Source organism: Trichosurus vulpecula, chromosome 1 (genome assembly GCF_011100635.1).
Source record: "Trichosurus vulpecula isolate mTriVul1 chromosome 1, mTriVul1.pri, whole genome shotgun sequence".
In the NCBI taxonomy this organism is placed as follows: Eukaryota; Metazoa; Chordata; class Mammalia; order Diprotodontia; family Phalangeridae; genus Trichosurus; species Trichosurus vulpecula.
In genome coordinates this window covers 259,332,817-259,355,458 of record NC_050573.1, presented here as the reverse complement: position 1 = coordinate 259,355,458, position 22,642 = coordinate 259,332,817, and the positions used below count along the sequence as shown (strand labels likewise).

The 22,642-nt window shown below is 36.3% G+C and overlaps 1 protein-coding gene across 1 annotated transcript in view; it reads right to left on the bottom strand.

Moving 5' to 3' along the window:
* Positions 1–22,642, bottom strand: part of SPIDR (scaffold protein involved in DNA repair) — a 573,123-nt gene that overhangs the window by 369,327 nt on the left and 181,154 nt on the right. The window contains exon 8 of the mRNA XM_036758339.1: positions 8,475–8,694. Coding sequence (XP_036614234.1) covers positions 8,475–8,694 — 220 coding nt within the window. The remainder of the gene's footprint in view (positions 1–8,474; positions 8,695–22,642) is intronic.

Sequence of the window (22,642 nt, the reverse complement as noted above, 5' to 3'; positions counted from 1 at the left end):
TTCTAAAGGGTACAGTACTACCAAGGTGTGAACCAACACTTGGTTCACAGATCTGGTTATTGTTACTGTTCAGTCTGTCCACACTATTTGGAGTTTTCTTGGCAAAGATACTGGCGTGATTTGCCACTTCCTTTTCTAGCTCATTTTACAGATCAAGAAACTGAGGCAAAGAGGGTTAAGTGACCTGCCCAGAGTCCCACAGCTAGTGTCTGAGAACAGATTTGAATTCAGGAAGATGGGTCTTCCAGACTTCAGGCCCAGGATTCTATCCATTGTGCCACATGGCTGCCCACACATTTGGTTAACATATGTTTAGATCAGCAAAGCTCATTAACAGAAAACCGGCCTCTAGGTGATAGGGTAAAAGAAAATCTTTGTCTATAAATTGGCTCCTTATTGGGCCATAAGTGTTACTAAAAAAAAGCATTGTGATCTACAGCAGTCACTCACATGAATGAAAGCACTCATCCATTAAAGTACTAAAATACATATGAGTACAAAAGAATTTCAAGTTGGATGAGCTGGTGGTGTAGTGGACAAAGTATTGGTCTTAGAACGAGGAAAATCTTATTTCAAATCTGGCCTCAGACACTTGCTAGCTCTGTGACCCTGGCCAAGCCAGTGGACTCTGTCTGCCTCAGCTTCCTCATCTGAAAAGGAGGATAAATGATAGCACTTACCTACCAGGGTTGTTGTGAGGATCAAATGAACTAATATTTACAAACTGCTTTGCAAACCTTAAAGCAGCATAAAAATGCTAGCTAACATCATCATTACTATTAACAACAATTACAATATTATTGAAGGAGCTGAGTAGTATGGGTTGGTCCTTATGGTCGTGTCTATCCTACTTAAACCAACTCCTAAAAAGGATCTGCTAAAATAATTCAGGCTCCCATAAATAAAATACTATACATCCCATTAAATGTCCTCTTCTTGCCATAGCTTAACATAGAATAAATAATCCTTAAGTCTTGCAGAGTTCTTTTCCTTCCACTTTTAAAGAGACCTTCTGCTTCCTGTCCCAGGGTCACATTGACAAAATATTCCTTTTGGTTCAATTTAAATGTAGAACTACCACAGAACTTTCCCTTTAAAAGGTGCTGACTACTTTATACATCTGTGTATACTGTGTAATGCAAGTAATGTTATTGTTGTAATCCTAGGCAAGTCACTTCCAAAATCTAAATGTTTCAACTTCTCCACTAGCCAAAGGGAGGTAACATTTTGGTTACAATTTGGTTCACAGATCTGGTCATTGTTACTGTTCAGAGATTTAGTAAAGATTTATTAGATAAGGTCCACAATTAACTTTGAAGTTCTTAGGAGAAACAGCTACAATTCATAATATAAAGTTTTATTGTTATTATTGTTGTTATTTAAGTATAAAAACAGGTATTTTAAAGCCATTGGTCTTGTAAACTTTTTAAAGGAACAATTTCGATGAAGGCAACACTTTGGTGGGGAAAGAGGAGATAGCCTAAGGGAAGGAAATACTTTTTGTTCTATGCCAAGTTCCCAATTTAATGTAGTTTTTAAAAAATCCAGTCCTCAATTTTTAAGAAAGAGGGAGAGCTATTTTTAAGTGACATCCAGACTAATTTCATTCAACATTTGGCCAAAGACAAAGAATTCTGAATTAAAGTGCAGACATATTCCAGTTCCAAACCATTAAGATAATTTAGGAAACAAAAGAGCTGGAAAATGAAGAGGGGATATGCTAGATCTGATATCACCCAATCTGACTGCCATCTTTATAAATTCCTTTCTTGTCTTTCCTTCTCTTTAGATGTATAAAAAGCATAAAGCAACAGAAAAAAATATTGACTTTTGAGACAGAAGACTTGGTTTAAAATTCCACCTCTGATGTTTGTTACCTCCATGACTCTGGGCAAGTCACTTAACTAACTCCCTGGTCTTTAGTTCCTTAACTTGTAAAATGAAGGCACTCAACTAGATGATCTCTAAGATGCCTTCAAGGTCTAGATCTATGATCCCATTAATATAAAAGTTCAATTCAATTAACATATTAAGTGTCTACTCAGGGCTAAGTACTATGTTCGGAAGAGAATTCCAAATAAGTAAAAAAATAAGAAGTGAAAAATGACATAGTACCTATGTTTGAGAAATGCATAAAGTAATGGGGAAATATACAAGGTAGAATGATAAGGATGATAACAAGGTAAAATGCGAAAAGGGCAAAGAATCCAATGTATGATGAGAAGATTGGAGGATGAAGTAAACACTTTCATCTAGAAATGTATGAGGTAAGTTTTCATACAGGAGATAATGCCTATGCTGGGTCTTATGGAAGAAAATAATTTTCAATAGGTAAAGATGAAAACAAAATGCGTTATAGTCTTGATGGCCATTATGAACGTGGAACTTTTAAAAGAAAGAAGGATAAGGCTGAGGAATAGCTAGTTCAACTGGAATGTACACTACATAAAGGGGGATTAGACAATATGTATGAAAAAATAGACTGAGCCTGACTGTAGCAAGAACTAAGTGCCAGACTATGGAGTATTTTGTCCAAAGAGAAATGGAGATCCACTGAAAGTTTACAAGAAAGAGAGTGATATTATCAGACCTGTGCCTTAGGAAGCTCCTTTTCACAGTTGTTTGAATTATGGAGAAGAGAGAAGCTTTAAAAAAAAAAGTTAAGAAACTTAGGCAGCTGGGTGATGCAGTGGATAGAGCACTAGACCTGGAGTTAGGAAGACCTGAGTTCAAATCTGGCCTCAGACACTTACTAGCTGCATGACCCTGGGCAAGTCACTTAACTTCTGCTTACTTCAGTTTCTTCTTCTGTAAAATGGGAATAACAATATCACTTACTAGGTTGTTGGCACTTAGCACAGTTCCTGGCACATAGTAAGCACTATACAAATGTTAGCAATGATGGTGGTGGTAGTGGTAGTAGTCTAGGCAAGAGGTAAAGACAACCTACACTAAGGTAGCAGCAATGTACTTGGAGAGGAAAGGATGAATTCTAACAATGGAGAGAATACTTTGATCAGAGGACAGGGAGGTGATGGAGATAGAAGAATCCAAAAGGATGATAAAGTTTTATCATAATGAAATGTCATCTGGATGACTAGAAAGATTCTGCTGCTATCAGCAGAAACAGTCAAGGGAGAAAGAGGGCTACATTTGGCACTGAGGTTGGTAGATGAAGAGAGATGATAAGTTCCACTTGGAACAGGTTAAGTTTGAGAAGCCAAAAAGACATCTGGGGAAGATTCCAGGAGGCATTGGGTTTGGAAGCCTAGAGCACACAGGAGAAATTAGGGGTAGATGTAAAGATTTGTGAATCATCTGCAAAGAGATGATAATTGAGGTCCTGAAAATAGTTGGAGTTTCTAGGGGAAAGAGCATACACAGACAGAGAAGAGGTTGAAGACAGTCATGGAGACTCCAACATTTGTGAGATAAAGTAGGAAGATGAACCACTGAAGCACAGGATAAAGAAGGTTTAAGAATAAAAAGGTGGTCAATATCATGAAATGTGACAGAAAGGTAAGATGAGATTGCAACAGAGAAAAGGACACTGGACGTGGGAAAGAAGTGTTGGTTACTAGTAGTCTTGGAGAGATAATTTTCGACAGGGTTGTGGGGCTAGAAGTCAAATTATAGGGAGTTCAGGAGTGAGTGGGTGATGAAACAGAGAAAGTAAAGGTATACTATTCCTTTTTAGAAACTTAACAGTGGAGGAGAAAAATGATTTGATATTTAATCAAATGGCCTAGTCAAAGAAAAGGATTCGTTTTAGAAAAAGGGAAACCTAGACATATTTGTTATAGGCAGAAGAGGAAGAACTAGTAGAGAGGGAGAATTTGGAGGTGAAAGACAAGCAGAAATGATGAGTAGAAACTTCACTATGCAGTACCAAGTAGGAAACTCTATTGCTATGTACAAAATTCAGCAAGTCAACACAGTTCTATGGTTTTCAATATTCTGGATGAAAACTCAGAGGAAAAAAAAAAGAATGCTAGGATCTTCTAGGAACAGAGATTCATCCACTTTGTGAATCATTTTTGCTTAAGGGTCTTGTTTAAGAGACTTGTTTAAAGAAATACAAAAAAAGGATGCTGTATCATTTTGCTGGATAGTTTTGAAATTAATTCATTTCTAAATAGTTATCAGTGTAATAAAACAGTCTTCTAATAATAAGAAACTTTCTATAGCCTAAGTTCTCCTCAAGGATAAGTAATTAATTTAAATAATCTTTGAAAAGATTATCTTAAAGCTTTAAATGGAACATAATTCTTACAAAAACCTAAGAATTAAAGTCAACAGTCAATCAACGAGCATTTTTAAGCACTTACTACATTCCAGGCATATAGCATTTATAAAGTTCTTACTATGTGCCTGGTAATTTAATGTTACCTATTCCTCTGAACAGCAAATAAAAGAAGAAAGGCAACCCCTTAAGAAGTATTACTACTTCTGGGTGGGGGGAGTTTTGAATAGAGGTATCTTTTAAGTTGACACTTGCTAAGAATCCATTCTGAGGCTTTCTGCTATGATAAGCATATCTGAATAACAGCTGTCAGGTATGCTTTTTAGTCAATGCCTTCCTCATTTTAATCTGAACTAACACTGTCGATTGATCCTGCAAGGAATACTTAGAACTCTTGCCCCCTCCATACTGTATACCCCAGATAAAATGAAATATGCTTCCCATAATTGGGTTTTACCTTAATCTACACCAAAGTAGATTTCAGATAAAACAGTCCAGAGAAAATAGAACTGCCAGGAAAACAGGAGCTCCTCATTTTTAGTCTTTTAAGTTTTTTAATGTCTATGTTTTTTTCACTGACTGTATTTTAATGAATTCAGTTAATTTCAAGTTCAATTTATTCCTTCCTAAAGGAAAAAGAAAACTATTAGTAGAAAGAGGCAATAAAGGTAGTGGAGAGTCTGAAAACTGTCATAAAAATAATAATAGTGAGCTTCTAGATAACACCTTTCCAAAACTGTTTTGCTTTAGTGTCTTATGTGATCATCACAACAACCCTTGGAGGTAGCTGTTCTTATTATCCTCATTTTACAGATGAAGAAACTGAGGCAGTCAAAGGTAAAATGACTTGCCCAGGGTCACACAGCAAGCATACAAGGTAGGATTTGAATTCTGACTTTCCTGATTCCAGGTCCATCGTTCTGTCCACTGTGACATATGGTTGCTGTAATGAGAACTGGTGAGTGCTGGTTTGAGGATTTGTATTGGCTTATCCTGAGGAGGAGAATACACAGGAGGATATAATAGTAGTCTTCAGATACCTGAAGAATTGTGTTGTGGAAGACAAAGCCTATGTATTCACTGCTTCCGGGGAAAAGAATCAAGAGTAAATAGAACATAAATATGAATTTTCTAAGTAATCAGAGCTGCTAAAAATATAATGTGTTCAAGCTAAAACTGGACGATCATGTGTCAGAGATATCATAGAGAGAATTGCTACACTGGGTGGGATGTCAGAGTTACGAACTTTAAAGTACTTCCTACCTCTAGAATTCTATGACTCTAAGAAGCAACCGGAGATAGTGGAGAGGGGATGCCAATGAAAAGCTAACTAAATATTATCAAAAAAAATGAGTGCTTATTCTTACTTTCATAAAGGCTGAGAATTTCTTCTCTTATGAAAATTATTGTCCCATAATTTAAATAATTCTAGAAATGCTAGCTATAGAAATAAGGGGAAAGAGAGAAATTAAAGGTATAAACACTGAAAAGGAGAAAAAAAGTTTCTATTGGCTTACTTAGAAAACCACAAGGAATCAGGAAAGAAACTGAGAGGATTAATAACTTCAGTAAAATAGCAAGATACAAAATAAATTCACAAAAATCAGTGACATTTACAAATGGTATTAATGAAAAACTAGGAGAAAATGATAAAAAGAGAAATTCCATTCAAAATGACGACAAAGTCAGCTGTTTATCTACCAAAAGACACTTGATATTTACATAAATACAAGTATAAAACACTTTTTATAAAATAAAAGGAAGACAAATATTTGGAGAGCAATTCATTGTACACGACTAGACTATACCAATAATAAATGACCAAATAAATATACCAAAAATAAATAATAATGACTACTAATAAAAATGATTATACTAACTAAATTAAATTGCCAAAGGTTTACTTTACAAATTAGACAAAATTCATTTGAAAGAACAAAGTCTAGAAAATTTAAGGGCAAATATGAAAAAAAAATCAGGAACAGAAGGGGCATAGAATTAACATATCTCAAATTCTAATATAAACCAGTAGTCCACCAAACCATTTGATATTGGCTTAAAAAATAGAAAAGCAAAACCCAGAAGAGATCAAATACAACAGTAGTCCAGTGTTTAACGAACACTTGCAACAAAAGTTGCTATGAAAACTAGAAGACAGTTTGATTCAGGTCAACCTTTATACCATATACCAAGTTCCAAATGGACACAAAACTTGAATATAAAAGATCAAACCTTTAAAAAAAATTGCAGACAACAAGAGAATATTTTCATATATAAGCTAAGTAAGAGAATATTTTTGGGGGGTGGGGAAAGAGGGACTTGGTCTCTCTATCTAACCCAGGGTGAAAGTATAGCAGTGACTCATGGACCCACATCCACCACCAATCTGCTCAAAAGCTTTGACATGCTCCATTCCCAATCTTGGCTAGTATTCCCCTCCCTAGGAAACATGGTGGCCTCCCACTCCCAGAGGCTCACCATAACGGAACCAAACTTGGTTCAAACATCCAATAGGCTTTAGCCCTATAGCAGCTCAGAACTCCCAAGCTTAAAAGATCCACTGGCTTCAAAAAATCTAGTAGTACTGTCAGTTCCACCCTTAAGGGGAGAATTCTCAACTAAACAGGGCATAGAGATGATGATACAGAACAAAATTAAGTCTCCATTACATAAAAGTTAAATGGCTTTTGCACAAATAAAATTGATATTGCCAGAAACTACCAAGTGGGGAAAAAAACCTTTGTATTAAACATTTACAATAATAGTCTGATATATAAGATATATACAGAACTGACTCTGTATATAAGTCCTATTATATAAGTCCTGTATATAAGTACTATTCTCCCGCAGCTGGTCAAAGGCTTTGAAAAAACCGTTCTCTGGTGAACTGTTTGAGAGAATACAAATAATTAACAATCATAAAAGACTGTCCTAAATAATAAAATGATGTACAAATTAAAGAAACTCAGATTTTATCTGACACCTATCACATTGGCAAAAAGGAGAAAAAATGGAGACAGTGATTGCAGGAAAGGGTAAGACAAAAACACTAACAGATCATTTGTGGAGCTGTGAAATGGTTCAGAATAACTTTGGAAAACAATTCAGAATTTTAAAAAAATGACTGAAGTGTTCACACCCTTTGGGCCAAGAATCCCACTACTAAACATATGTCTAAAGTAAATCAATGACAGAAATAAAGAAAGATGCTATAGATAACAAAATAGCAGCATTTATAACAAAACCAAACCTGAAAACAAAAAAAGATTTAAAATAAAATAGGTGTCCATTGATTGGGCACTGGCTAACCCAATTCTCATATAGAAATGTTGTGAAATATAATTATGCCAAAAAATTATGAACATGAGGAATATAAAGAAAAATGGAAAGACTAGTATGAAGTAATACAGAGTGAAGAAAGCAGAACCAAAATAATAACATATTCGATGACTTATAATAATGTACATGATTAAAAACTGGATGAACTATAGTGAATAATTTTGGTTCTGAAAAACTGCTAAAGAAACCTATCTTCCCGTCCTTTAAGTGGAGAGGCAGGGAACTCAAATATGAAATATGGTATATGCTGTCAGATGCAGTCACTGTGTTGGTTGGCTTTCCAAATTGTTTTCCTTTCTTCTTAGTAAGGATTTAATGATTTTACTAGGGGTAAGGAGGGAGTGGGACAGGGCAGGGAAAGCAAAGAGTGTTAAGAGGAAATTGCTTTATTAAAAATAACATGGTTATAGTCAAAACAAAAGACAACAATAAAACTTGTAAAAATTAACATCCCATTGTTACATATATTTGGTGGTTTTAAGGAAGCTAAATTCAGAATTATGTAAAAAATTCCCTGATTAATAATTAACATATTTATATTAATCAATTATTGTATTAAGCCACCAAAGCTTTTCTTGGAACAACAATTTAAAAAAAAAAAACAAGAACAAACAAAAATAAAACAAAAGCAGTCAGTTCTTAAAACAACATTTAGCAGGCAGTAATCTTGAGTTTTTTTCTTCCAGGCACTAATTTGCCTGCCAGAAGCACTAATAAGCCTCCAAAGACAGTTCATCGTCTCTGTTACATAAAACATAAGACAAAACCTGGCTCCCTTATGCAGGAGGCTTTTCTATAATAATATGACAAAAATGTTCCAGATAAAAATGCCTTTTCTGAAGGGGACAAGAGTTACAAGCTGCAGTTATTAGAATCAACTCTTTGTACTTACCAGGGAGGGTAGATATGGATGACATCCTGTGGACCTCCCTTCAGATGAGCTGCAGTTTCCTTCGTGAATAGGACCTTGAGTTGGGTCCCAGGATCCAGGAGTGCATCTTTAGAAGGGCTGTCAGTAGAAGACATGGCTAACAACTCACAGATGGCAATCTGCATTGTGCATTCCTCATGCATCTCTATAATCTTTACAATCAACGCTCCAGACTTTTTGCCTGCAAAATGAAAAGACAGAAACAAAAAAGTTCAAAAAGATGCACTTTTACAAAGAACTGTCCCTCCCTTTTTCCACCTCAAGAGAAAATACAGTGATAGACAGATTATAGAAATTCTGCAAAGGCAAAACATGGACAATATTCTCATTAGCCATCAAAAATACGTAAACGGGCCTATATGTTGCACGTAAAAATGTGAAAAAGTAAAAAATAGTCCATTTATGTAATACATATATGTATATGTCTGATACATGTTATGCATGTATATAATTAGTCATCTAGCTATCCATAACTTGTGTTTATGGAATATTCAAACTATGTGTGTATTTTTCCTATTCTCCAGGAAAACCATGATGCACAATACTTTTTGGATGGATTTTTTCCCCCATCAGCTGGCTTATACATACATTTCATAGCATCTGTATATGTTATTTCTCCAAAATAAATTCTCTAAGTCACTTTCCACAGAAACTATTCTAAACCTTCTCTTCTCAAACTCCCTACAGTTCCCTCTCCCCATTGTCTCTAAGCTAAGGACCTCACCTCTTACTTCATGGAGAAAATTGAGGCTATTTGCTGTGAACTTTCTTTTTTCCTCCTCATCTCAAAAACTTTTGAAAACTTCTTTACTTTCTCCTTTTTTTTCATACTCTGATGATAAGGTGGCTCCCCTCCTTGCTAAGGCTAACTCTACATCGACTCTTGATCCTACATTTTCCCAACATCTTTAATAGATTCCTCTGTCAATCATTCTCTGCTCCCCACCCACCCCTCACCCTTCTCTCTCTAATCTTCACTCTCTATTTGCTGTTTTTTTCCTATTGCCTTTAAATATGCTCAAATCTCTCCATTCTGGAAAAAAACACCCAACTTGTTAGATTCTATCATCCCCTTAAGCTGTCATTCTATATCTCTTTTCCTTTTCTTAGCCAAAATCCTAGAAAAAGTTGTCTATACTTGTTGCCTCTTCTTTTACTCCTACTCACTCCTCAACCCCTGGCAATCTAGCTTCTGACCTCATCACTCAATTGAAATTGCTCTTTTCAAAGTTACCAGTGATCTCTTAGCAGTCACATCTGATGATCTTTTTGCAGCTGTAAATCCTTTTGACTTCTCTGGGCATTTTATATTGAAAAACATGTGTGTGTGTGTGTGTGTGTGTGTGTGTGTGTGTGTGCATTTTATATTGAAAAACGTGTGTGTGTGTGTGTGTGTGTGTGTGTGTGTGTGTGAGAGAGAGAGAGAGAGAGAGAGAGAGAGAGAGAGAGAGAGAGACTGTTCAAACTGGATATTCCGAAGACATCTCAAACTCAACATGTTCAAAACAGAACTAATGACCCTTCTACCCCAAACCTGTTTCTCTATAAGGACCTCCTTATTTCTGCCTAAGGTAAAGGTTCTTAATATTTTATTTGTATAATGGCCCCCTTTGGCAGTCTGGTAGCTTATGGATCTTTTCTCAAAATAATGTTTTTAATGCATAAAATACATAGGATTACAAAGGAAACCAATTATACTGAAATACAGTTATCGAAATATTTTTAAAACAAGTTCACAAACCACCCCCCTTAGTTAAGAACCCCTAATCTTCTAGTCTCCCAGGTATGTAACCTCAGAATTATCCTCAATTCCTCATTCTCTATCAACTCAAATATCCAGTCAGTTGCTGCAAAGTGGAATAACAGTAAAAGGTAGAAAGCAATCAGATTTGGGAACATAATGATTAATCTGTGATGATAAATGCTATATATATATATAGGAATGAGAACTGGGAGGGAAAGTACCAAGAACCCTAGTAATTTCTGTTCATACAGATAGTAAAAGTTTCATACACATAGCATAAAGTTTTTATATTCTAAAGATGAATATTAGTAATTTCTCATCTCATGCTTCTTAGCCCCTTAGGGTTGAACAAACAAATGTCTGGAGACAACATGTAGATATGTATATAACAGATTATATATGTAATTCAACCCAAAAAGAAAGTTTGAAGATCCCCATTATTAGCCTTCCCATTTTCATATTAAGTAATAATTGGTAATAATTCAAGAGATTTCATATTAATCATTTTCAAATGTGTTATATAAGATTTGTATTTTCTACTCAAATTTTCAGAGTACAAGGAAGAGGAATCAACAGAGTTGTAACTTGGAAATAGACAAATTGCTTCATAAGTAGGCATTTGGACACTGAGTTAAAACAATTAAAAGTCAATAATAAATTATCTTATAGAAAGACAAATCCCTCAGGAAAATCACCCATTGTTTAAAATTCTTCTATTATCTATAAGTAACTAATTCCCAAATCTCTCTTCATTCTTTCATACTACGACCCTTCTAGTTAATACAGTATTTCAGCATTCTGAACATCTTTACTTTTATATTCTCAATCAATTAACAAGCATTTATTTTTTAATTTTTCTTAATAGTATTTTGGTTTTTCCAATTACATGTAAAGACAAATTTTAAGAATCTTTTTTTGAAATTTTTGAGTTCCAAATTTTCTCCTTCCCTCCCTCTTTCCTAAGATGCTAAGCAATTTGATGTAGGTTATATATGTGCACATTTCCATATTACTAATGTTGTGAAAGAAGACAAAGACCAAAAGGAAAAAAAAATAAAGTGAAAATCATATGATTCAATCTACATTCAGACTCCATCAGCTCTTTTTCTGGATGTGGATAGTATTTTTCAGCATGAGTCCTTGGGAATTGTTTTGGATCATTGTACTGTTGAGAATAACTAAATCATTCATAGTTGATCATAGCACAATGTTGCTGTTACTGTGTATAATATTCTCCTGGTTCCACTCACTTCACTCTGCATCAGCTCATGTAAGTCTTCCCAAGCTTTTCTGAAATCTGTTTGCTCATCATTTCTTATAGCACAATACTATTTCATTATATCCATATCCCACAATTTGTTCAGTCATTCCCCAACTGATGGACATCCCCTCAATTTCCAATTCTTTGCCACCACCAAAAAGAGCTGCCATGAATATTTTTGTACAAGTATGTCCTTTTCCCTTTTTTGTAATCTCTTTGGGATACAGACCTAGTGGTGGTATTGCTGGATCAAAGAGTAGACAGAGTTTGATTGCCCTTTGCACATAGTTCCAAATTGCTCTCCAGAATGGTTGGATCAGGTTAACCAGCATTTATCAGGCATCTACTATGTGACAGGACTATAATCTGATCTCTGGAGAGACAAAGACATCATAAAACTTCCTAAACTCAAAGAACTTATCTTCTATTAGAAGAGACAACATGGACATTTACACATACATACAAAATAAACATGAAGTTATTTGGGAAAGGGGAGACATTAACATCCTAGGAGAGGAATTAGGAAAAGGCTTCATGTAGAAAGTGGTGGTTAAGCAGAGCTTTGAAGGAAATCAGGGGTTCTCAGAGGTGGAGGTTGGAAAAAAATGTATTCCAGGCACAGAGACAAGACCTTAGAAAAGGGAGAGGGGATATCATAAGTGAGGGCCTATTAGGCTGGACTGCAGAGTACAAGAAAGGGAGCAATGTATTTTGACATTAGAAGTATAGGCTGGAGCCATGTTTGTAAAGGGGTTGAAAAGTCAGAGGAGTTTAATATTTGATCCTAGAGAGCCATTGGAGTTTCCTGAGTTTGAGGAAGAGGAGGCTGACATGGTAAGACCTTTGCTACAGGAAAACAACTGTGTAGGGCAGTGAGAGGGTGGAAGCAGGGAAACCAGTTAGAAGACAGTTGCAGTAATCCAGGATAGATTGGGAGGCCCTGGACTAGGCTGGAAGCCATGTGAGGGGAAAACAGAACCACTATGACAGAAGCTGCAGATGGGCAAGAGGCTGCTTCCTTCAAAAGCTCTAATTTCCTCAAACTGCCATGAGAAAATGCGTGTAGAGTGCTTTACAAGCCTTCAAGTGCTGTATGAATATAAGCTATTATCATTATTATTCTTATTACTACAGTCTCCCTAACTTTAACACAAACTCAGTAAATTGTGCATCAAGTACAGACTTGTGTACAGACAAGTGTAGACTATACACAAAAAGCATTTAGTTATATTTTTCATTGCCAGCCAGGATGCTTTCAGGTTTCTTTCTCCCTTTTCTCAACTGTATTTAGCATTTGTTCAGCAAATGCAAATTAATTTTAATGTGAACATATGCAAAATATGATCAGAAAGGTAAATCTGCTACAAGAGAAAAGCCAATAGTGCACACAAAACATTCAAACAGTAATGATAATGATGTCGATGACAATAATAAATAGCAGGCATTTATATAGCCCCTACTATATGCAAAGCACTATGCTAAGCACTTTAAATGTATTATTTCGTTTGATCCTCACAACAGTTCTGAGAGTTAAGGGTTATTATTATCCCCTCTTTACAGATGAGGATACTGAGACAGGCAGAGGTGAAGTGCCTTGCTCAGGGTCATATTGATAGAGTCTGAGGCTGAATTTGAACTCAGATCTTCCTGACTCCAGGTCCTGCATTCTCTCCACTGTGCCACCTAGCTGCCTTTGAGGATTATTAATTATGCGCTGAAAATAATAATCATTCATTTCTTAGGATTTTCTACAACATTACTGACTCAGTTAACAATCACAGCTGAAATTTAATTATTATAATATTTAGAATTAAAAAGGAAATTGGAGAACATTGAGTCCAATTCCTTTATTGTAGAAATGAAGAGAATGAGACTGAGAGAGGTAAAGCAATTTGTCCAAATTTCACACGTGAAAGAGAAGAGACTGGACGTAAACTAAGGTCTTCCAATTCCAATTTCGGTGCTTGTTTCACTACATAATGGTACATTGTATTGTTATTTGTACCCTAGTGGAACATAAGGTTCTTTTGGACAACAGCCACCATGTTTAGCCTCACTCACCAATTATTTCTAATCGTCTAGTACTGTGATATGCATCTCTGCCTATCTAGCAAGGATTGGTAGGGAAGCACAAAGGGATAGAAGCACTTATGTATAGCACCTACTACGTGCCAGACACTGGATTAAGCACTTCACAAATATTGTCTATAATCCTCAAACAACCCTGAAGAGGTAGGTGCTATTATTCTCATTTTACAGTAGATGAAACTGAGGCAGAGAGAGGTTAAGTGATTTGTGTGGAGTCACACAGCTAGCAAGTGTCTGAGGCTGAATTTGAACTCTGGTTCTCCTGACTCCAGGCCCAGCGCTCTATCCACTGAGTCACAAAGTTGCCCCAATACACTGACTAACATAGTGCCTTGCTGAATAAATATTTGTTGAATTAAATTGCTGCACTGCTAAACATCATAACTACTTTGAAATTTCACTCAAAAAATAATATTAATTCTTTGAATAAATGCTAACAAGCTACCATTAAATTCAGTTCACACATAATTACTGGATAAGATCCATGAGGAGAGTCAGAAGATACGGTTTATGGCTCACGGAAACTAAATTTCAGAAAAACTTCACACTCCCATCTTGTAAGAACAAGACTTCTTTGCATCTAAGAATTACAGTCCTCCATCAAGTCTCAAGTCACCCAGCAATCTCCAAACAGACACATTTCCTAACCACAAGGACTCACTCACTGAACAGTAAACAATAATGCTCTCACTTCTCCATTCCACATTTTTTTTTGCCTTTCACCCAGTCTAAAACATTCTTAGGGCAAAGCCACAATAATTCTAAACATGAAATGGAAATCTGAAACCAGCGCTTAAAAAAAAATCTAAATAAGTCTGACCAAACAATTTAAATGTTCATCCACAGTCCCGAGAGATTGGAGCGACTAAATCCTAACTTGTCCCCTTCCGACCATCGACAAATCCTGCTAGGTCAGAGTTATCCTAATTGGAATCACCACAATCTGGTAGATTACCCAATCATTTCGTGTATAAAGGTAAATTGTCAATGGAAGTATACCTTTTCAAGGGATTCATAAGTTATTTTGCTTACATTCTGACTCCAAAAACTGTAAGAAAATTCTAAAATCATAACAGAGACACAAATCATTTTAGTCTTTAAGGAAAATTAGCAGACAAAAAACTATACTGCATTATGTACCTTCAAAGAGGAGGTTCTTTACAGCTATTACGTGTTCAGCCAGATAGGGCCGATCCACAGGGCCTCAACTGTGATTATACAGTCTGTTTTTCAATGTGCATTACTTCCTTATTCCTCATTGCTTATGGAAGCATGACAGACCAAACACTAAACTACAAACAGATTTTTTTTCATTGTGTACTTACGTTCAATATTTTTGGCTCAAAGGAGGCCTTTGACAAAATGTTACTTCAGATTAAAAGGAAGAATAAGAAGGCAGAGAATTAATTTTAAGTTAAAAGCTGTTAAGAGGCAGTGCAATGAGTTCATGAATTCACTAATGTTTTAAAAAGTACATGTGTTAGAAAACTGTATCATACCAAAAAATAAAAAATATTCTACTTACTAATATTAAGCTATAACATCACTAAAGCTTTTAGATGTTCTCTAACCCATCAAAATCAATAAACATTTATTAATGTTTATTGTCAGGCACTATGCTAATCACTCAAGTCCCAAAAAAAGGTAAAAAGACAATGCAAGTTCTCAAGGGGCTCACAATCTAATGGGGGAGATAATAGGCAAACAATTATGTATACACAAGACATATTGTAGTTTTTGTTAATGCTGACTCTTTGTGACCATGAACCATACTGTCCATGGGTTTTTCTTGGCAAAGAAACTGGAGTGGTCTGACATTTCTTTTGCCAGTGGATTGAGGCAAACTAAGGTTAAGTGACTTGCCCAGGGTCATACAACTAGTAAGCGTCTGAGGCTGGATTTGAACTCAGGTTTTCCCGACTCCAGGCCCAGCATTCTATCCATTGCCTCAAATAAAATGTAGGCAAGATAAAGTGGAAATAAGCAACATAAGGAAGTCACTGGAATGAAAGAGGAATGAGAAAGGGTATCTTCTAGTAAGTGGGATTTTATTTGGGCCTTGAGGGCACCCAGGAAAGCCAAGAGGCAAAATTACAACGTTTTTAAACTCCTGATAACTCACAGAATTAAATCAAAATTGACTCCACACAACAGCACCTCAATATCCCAGCAAGCACTTTGCCTGGCTTTATTTATTAAGTGCTCTAAGAAAGCATTCTTGGAGTTGGGGCTAAATAATCTTGTATTGTCCCTGTTGCTTACGCTAGCTGGAAGTTCCACATTCTCTCCTATATGAACAAACATTTAGCTAGACTCAAATATCACTATTTGAAATGCTATCAGTTTCTGATGAGGTGTCAGAGCTAGATAACACTGTAGAAGCATCTAGTTCAACCACATTTATTTTATATATAAGGATACTAATCCCTAGAAAGGGGATATAACTCACCCAATCTCACTTAGTAAGTTATGTTAGCCATCACTTAAATAAACCATTAGGCTGGCAACCAATCAATGGAGCTCTTTTAACTACCTAACTGTTTGCTACAAAGAATGATGAGTAGGATTTCTTCTGCTCTATAAAAATCAGGTATCTTACTACTTAATTTTCAGGCCTATATCCTTCCATACAAACTCTAAAAGTGCTATTGTCTTCTTCTAAAACTCTTTCTTACATACCTCTCTGTATGTTTTCTCATCGGTAAAATGAACAAACATAGAAATCCTAAGATTTGTTGAAACTAAGGCTCTATATATAGACAGCTAGGTGGCACAGTGAATAGAGTACTGGGCCTGAAGTTAGGAAGACTCATCTTCCTGAGTTCAAATCTAGCCTCAGACCCTTACTAGCTATGTGAACCTGGACAAGTCGCTTAACCCTGTTTGCCTCAGTTTCCGCATCTGTAAAATGAGATGGAGAAGGAAATGATAAACCATGCCAGGATCTCTGCCAAGAAAACATCAAATGGAGTCATGAAGAGTCAGACACAAGCAAAAGAAAAAAATTCCTTGAATATAAAGCTAGAAATATTAATATAATAATAATAATGATAATATTTATTATAGTTAGATTTTATATAGTGTTTTAAGATGTGCAAAGTGTTTTAAATTTTTTTCCTATTTTATCCTCAAAATAATTTTAGGAGGTGTTATTATTATCATTCCCATTCTATATATGGGGAAACTGAGGTAAAGAGGTTAAATGACCTGTTTAGTGTCACATAGCTAATAAGTTTTTGAGGCCAGATTTGAACAATTTCCCTAACTTCAGTTCCAGTGCTCTATTCTCTGCACCACCTACCTGCTGAGAAAGTGGCTTAAGTTTAGACAAACCACTAGGGCTTAAGGAATTGCCACTTCTACAATAAGAATTCCAGGTGAGGAAAGTAAAAAACTTTCATACTGTAAAATTTTTAATATAGTGCTATATTTAAGGTTATACTATTTTGTGACATTTAGAATTTAATATATCATTAATATTTTGACTTGTTCAGTCATTTCAGTCATGTCTGACTCTCTGACTTCTTGGCAAAGATACTGGAGTGGTTTGCTTTTTCCTTCTCCAGCTTATTTTATAGATGAGGAACTGAGACAAACAGGGTTAAGTGACTTACCCAGGGTCACACAGCTAGTAAGTGTTTGAGGCCACATTTGAACTCAGGAAGATGAGTCTTCCCAACTTCAGGCCCAGCCCTCTGTCCACTGTGCCACCCAGCTGCTCTGTTGCAACATTAATATATCACTGATATTTTGAATTAATATTTATCATCACTATGCAGCTGGCTCTCAGATTTACTTCTCCAGTCAACTTCTCTCCTGACCTTCAGTCTTACATCCAACTGCTGACTTGGTATCTCATACTGGATGCCCAATAGACATCTTAAACTCAACATGTCCAAAACTGAACCCATTATCTTCCCCTCTTTATAACTTCCCTATTACTGTGGAGGGCACCTTTATCTTCCTGCTCACTTAAGCTCACAACCTACTTGTCATTCCTGACTCTTTACTCTGTCTGAACCCCATAGCCAATCATTTGTTAATTCTGTCCTTTCTATCTATGCAATATTACACACACACACATACACACCCTTCTCTGCTCTGATACTGCCACGACCCTGGTCCTCATCATCTGTATTATTGCAATAGCTTGCTGGCTGGTCTCCTTTCCTTAAGTCTCTCCAATTCATATACTACTCAACTACCAAACTGATCTTCCTAAAATGTAGATCTGACCATATCACTCCCAATTCAATAAACTCCAGTGGCTCTTTGTTACCTCCAGAATCAAATATAAAGCCCTATATTTGGCTTTTAAAGCCCATCTTAATTTGGCTTCTTCCTAACTCTCCTATAATCCAATGACACTGACTTCCTTGCTGTTCCTATCTCACCACACTCCATTTCCCAAAAGTGCCTTTTCGCCAGCTGTCCCCCATGCCTCAAATGCTTCCCTTCTCATCTCCATCTCTGATGTTCCCTGGCTTCTGTTCAGTCCCGGATAAAGCCTCACCTTCTTCAAGAAGCATTTCTCAGCCCTCCTTAACCTTAGTAGCTTCCCTCTGACCCTACTCTCAATTTATCCTCTCTATATCTTGTTTGTATATGATTGTTTGCAGCTTGTCTCCCTCATTAAACTATGAACTCCTGAAGAGCAGAGATTATTATTAGTAGTAGAAATAGTAGTAGTAGTTGTAGGCGTAGTAGGCCCTTCTTTGTGTTGCCAATGCTTACCACAATGCCCGGTAAATATTAGGTTCTCAATAAAAAGTACCTGACGGACTGATTTTATTAGCAGTAACAACAGACACATTATATAGTTTCTCCTTTACTTGTGTCATTTTAAATAGTCTGCTGCATTTTCAAATGTGATTTTATTTTTAAATCCAGGGGCCAAATTTTTTTTCCCAGTGGAACACTGTCATTGAAGTGTTTGTTCAGAGACTGTTTAATAATGTGTTGATGACGTATTAGAGCTTGGACTCCATGACCTCTACGGTCCTTCCAAATTTAAGGTTGTGTGAAATGACTCTTCCTAACTAATAATGGAACTCAATTAAAAAAAATAATATTAGCTCAAATTTGCTGGAGCACATCTACTGCCTCTCACCAGACTTGGTCCATAAAGGAAAGGGCTCTAATCTAAACTTTCTATCTTCCCTAAGGTCTAGCACAGTGCTCTTCACACAGAAAGTACTTACTATTTGATTGACTGAATGACTGGAGCCTAATTCAGAACCAGGAACCCACAGACAAGTAGTCTCAGTTAAATGAAAATCATGCAAACACAAAGGCAGCAAGGACATGACGAGTTTAAGTTCCTTCAAATGCACTCTCCCTACCTGGAAATCTCTCCTGAGAGATGTCAAGGGTATCAAGACTGGGTTTGAATCGTGAAAGCAGCTTATTCAAGAAAAGACTATGCATAAAATCCTATAATCTCTTGTTTTTTTTTAAAAAAGGAAAAATTGAGCTGAGGAATAAGTAACAACTAGCTTAGTAGAAAAATTGCTGTTCCTGTTCAGTTGTGTCCAACTCTTCATGACCCCATTTGGGGTTTTCTTGGCAAAGATACTGGAGTAGTTTCCCATTTCCTTCTCCACTGGATCCATTTTATCAGGCAATCAGAAGTTAAGTTTGATTTGCCCAGGGTCACTGAGGTAGGAAGTGTCTGTGGAGGAATCTGAACTTAGGTCTTCTGGACTCCAGGCCCAGTGCTCTATGCACTGAGCCACCAGAGCTCTGAGCTGCCTCAGAAAGATTAAGATAGCATAATCAATTCAATTCAATAAACCTTTACTAAGCATTGTATATACATTTCTTTCATTGTGGCGAGATGCCAGAGTAACAGTGAACTATGTTGGAAGGAAAAATGATAAGCAATTTAGAAAGCCAAAGAAAACTCTGCCTGGCCAATGACAGTGACCTTTTTGAAGGCCAAAAGCAAGATTTTCAACATACAGATAATATGTGTCATTAACAGTGGCTGAATTTAACCCCATAAATATAAACTTTTGCCAAACCACATACAGACTCCTCCAAGAAGCAAGTTTTTCCTCAGACAGTTGATCCCACTATGGTAACTTTGCAGTCTTAGTTCTGGAAAAATGTTAAAAAGAGAAAGGAAAGATTCTTTCAAACCTTAAGGCTAAAAGAAAATGATCCTAAAATACTATTACACCAATACTTTTTAAGTTATCCAGTGTTGAGGGACAGTCAAAGCCTAAATAAATGAAATCCACAGCTGATCCAAAAGAATTCTCCAATAGCATCAAACTCCTCACCACAGAGGCCTTATTTTAAAATCAAGAGTAAAGTGCTTCTTAGGATTGAGAATTGGAAGGGAACTTTTAAAGACTGGTATGTGACACTTCTCTCCCATCCTCCACAAATCATTTTCTGGGGGTGTTAACAAGGAGTTAAATGGCTTAAGATAAAGGAGAAAAGTAAGGAGGAGAAGAAGCAAGAGAGCTAGATGACCCTATAAAATGGACTATTTAGGCCCATGAATAATCAAGAATTAGTTATTATAGCACCCTTAGTCCAGTTGTTTAAGCTCTCTAATTATTCCTAATAAAAATGTGAAATGCTTTGATAGTCTAATAACCTCTAAGTATGAACTCTTCACACCTCTGCTAATTTACTATTAAAAAGGTCATTTAGAATCACAAATATCCAGGATGTGAAGTCATTGCCTTATATTCTATAGGCCTAATATTATACTCCTATGGAATGGCCTGCTTTCTGACTTTAATGATTCAGGTGATTGTGTGTTAACAGTTAATTTGACCTCTTCTCCTCCAAAGTCACCAAGAACCAACTTAAATATCATTGGATGCATTGAGACTTGAGTATTATGGAGAGTAAAATCCAAGCTTGAATCCGGTAATTGGTTTTCTGGCTTTATTGGTCAGAGGGAAGCTGGAGATATTCCAGAGGCAGCACATTTGACCCCAGGGAAAAGAGGAAGCAAGAAGAGGAACTAAACTAAACCCTCTCCTGCCAAAACAGCACTGAAAAACTCCAAAGCAGTTATAATCAGCCTCCCCTTAACTGGAACAAAGGATGTGTTAGATAAGTCAGAAGGGCCTAAAGACGACTGTAGGAATAAACACAAAATGGCCATTTTAGAAAGCAAAATAAAAGGGGGGAGGGAATTCAGGCTAGAAATTCAACAGTTCTTCCTCATCCCCTATTCCGTTCTCCCTTCTTACATCTAAACTAATTAGCAGTCTGAGCTTCTCTTAAAAGGGGAAAAATTATAGTTTACTACAAAACAAAAGATTGTAATGCAAATTCAGTCATTTACTGTAGTAAAGAAACTACTTCTATTTTTTGCCTTTATTTGGAAAAAAAAACCCACATGGTCAGAGGTAAAGCTGTCTCCATCAGGGAAGTCCAAACTCCACCCTCTGTGCTGCTTTAACGATCATTTTGTAAGGAAATAAACTACTGTTTTATTATTTACTAAAGCAAGCTAGTTAGTTAATGATCAGCATGGCATTCTCCACTCCTAGTTACCCTTTAATTCAGACTAAAAAAACACTGCATCAGGAAAATCAGTATGGGCATTTTTAGATCCTCTGATTCAGGAGGTATTATTTAACTCTGGGCTTTCCTTCCCCCTCACCCTTCAATTTCTATACAGAAAAACTGAGATCACCAGAGCATGGCTTCTCCTACTCCATTCACTGAAGGGGTAACTTTAGAACAAGACTATTGCCGGCATTTCAAAGCAGCTCAGAAGAGTTCCCTGGCATCTGCTGTGAAACTAGGCATGGGGCCAAACATATCCCGATTCCCTGAAAAGACCTGCAGGGGAATTCAAGCTTTGCAATCCTGACCTACAGGGAGACATTAAAGAAATCACCACTCCCCACAAAGGGTTCAAATAGATGTATTTTGTATACACATACACAGAAACACACACACACACTCACATTTTCATAGGTAGACAGATAGCTATTGTTATTCAGTCATTCAGTCATGTCCAACTCTTGGTGACCCCATTGAGGATTTTCTTGGCAAAGATACTGGAGCAGTTTGCCATTTCCTTCTCCAGCTTATTTTACAGATGAGGAAATTGAAGCAAATAGGGTTAAATGACTTGTCCAGGGTCACACAGCTATAGAAATATGTGTGTGTGTGTGTATACACACACACACAATATATATATACACACACATACGTACATATATGTATATATATGGAAATATATACATGTATATATAGAGAAATATGTGTGTATATATATAGAAATATATTTATATAAGTAGAAATATATGTGTGTGTGTGTGTACATATAGAAATGGGCAGCTAGGTGGCAGAGTGAATAGAGTACTGGGCCTGTAATAAGGAAGAATCATTTTCCTGAAAGCAAATCTGACCTCAGACACTTACTAGCTGTGTGACCCTGGGCAAGTCATATAACCCTGTTTGCCTCAGTTTCCTCATCGGTAAAATGAGCTAGATAAGGAAATGACAAACTGTTCCAGTATCCTTGCCAAGAAAACCCCAAATGGGGTTACCAAGAGTTGGACATGACTGAATGACAAAATATATAGAAATCTGTTTCTGTGAATATATAGAAATATGTACATATAAATATAAATACATATGTACATATAAATAAACATATTTAAATATGTACAAAGGGTATACATACGTATAGAAATATGAATGTATTTAGATATTGATAGATCTATATCTATGTCTAAACGTAGACACAGATACAGATTCTTTACAAAGTCCTTTCCTCACAACCACCCAGTGAGGCAGGCCATGGAAATATTCTCCTAGCTGAGGAAACTGAGGCTCAAAGCAATTAGGTAATTTATTCAAAGTCACATAGCTAATAAGTGCACGAGTCAGGCCTCAAATCCAATGTCACAAATGCTGGATCAGGAGTCGAAAGGATTTGGCTCAAATCCTCTTCCTGCTGCTTAATGAGCTGCATGACTTCAGGTTTCACTTTACCTCTCTGGACCTCAGTTTCATCATCTAAAAAATAAGACTGTGGGATTAGATGATCTGTGA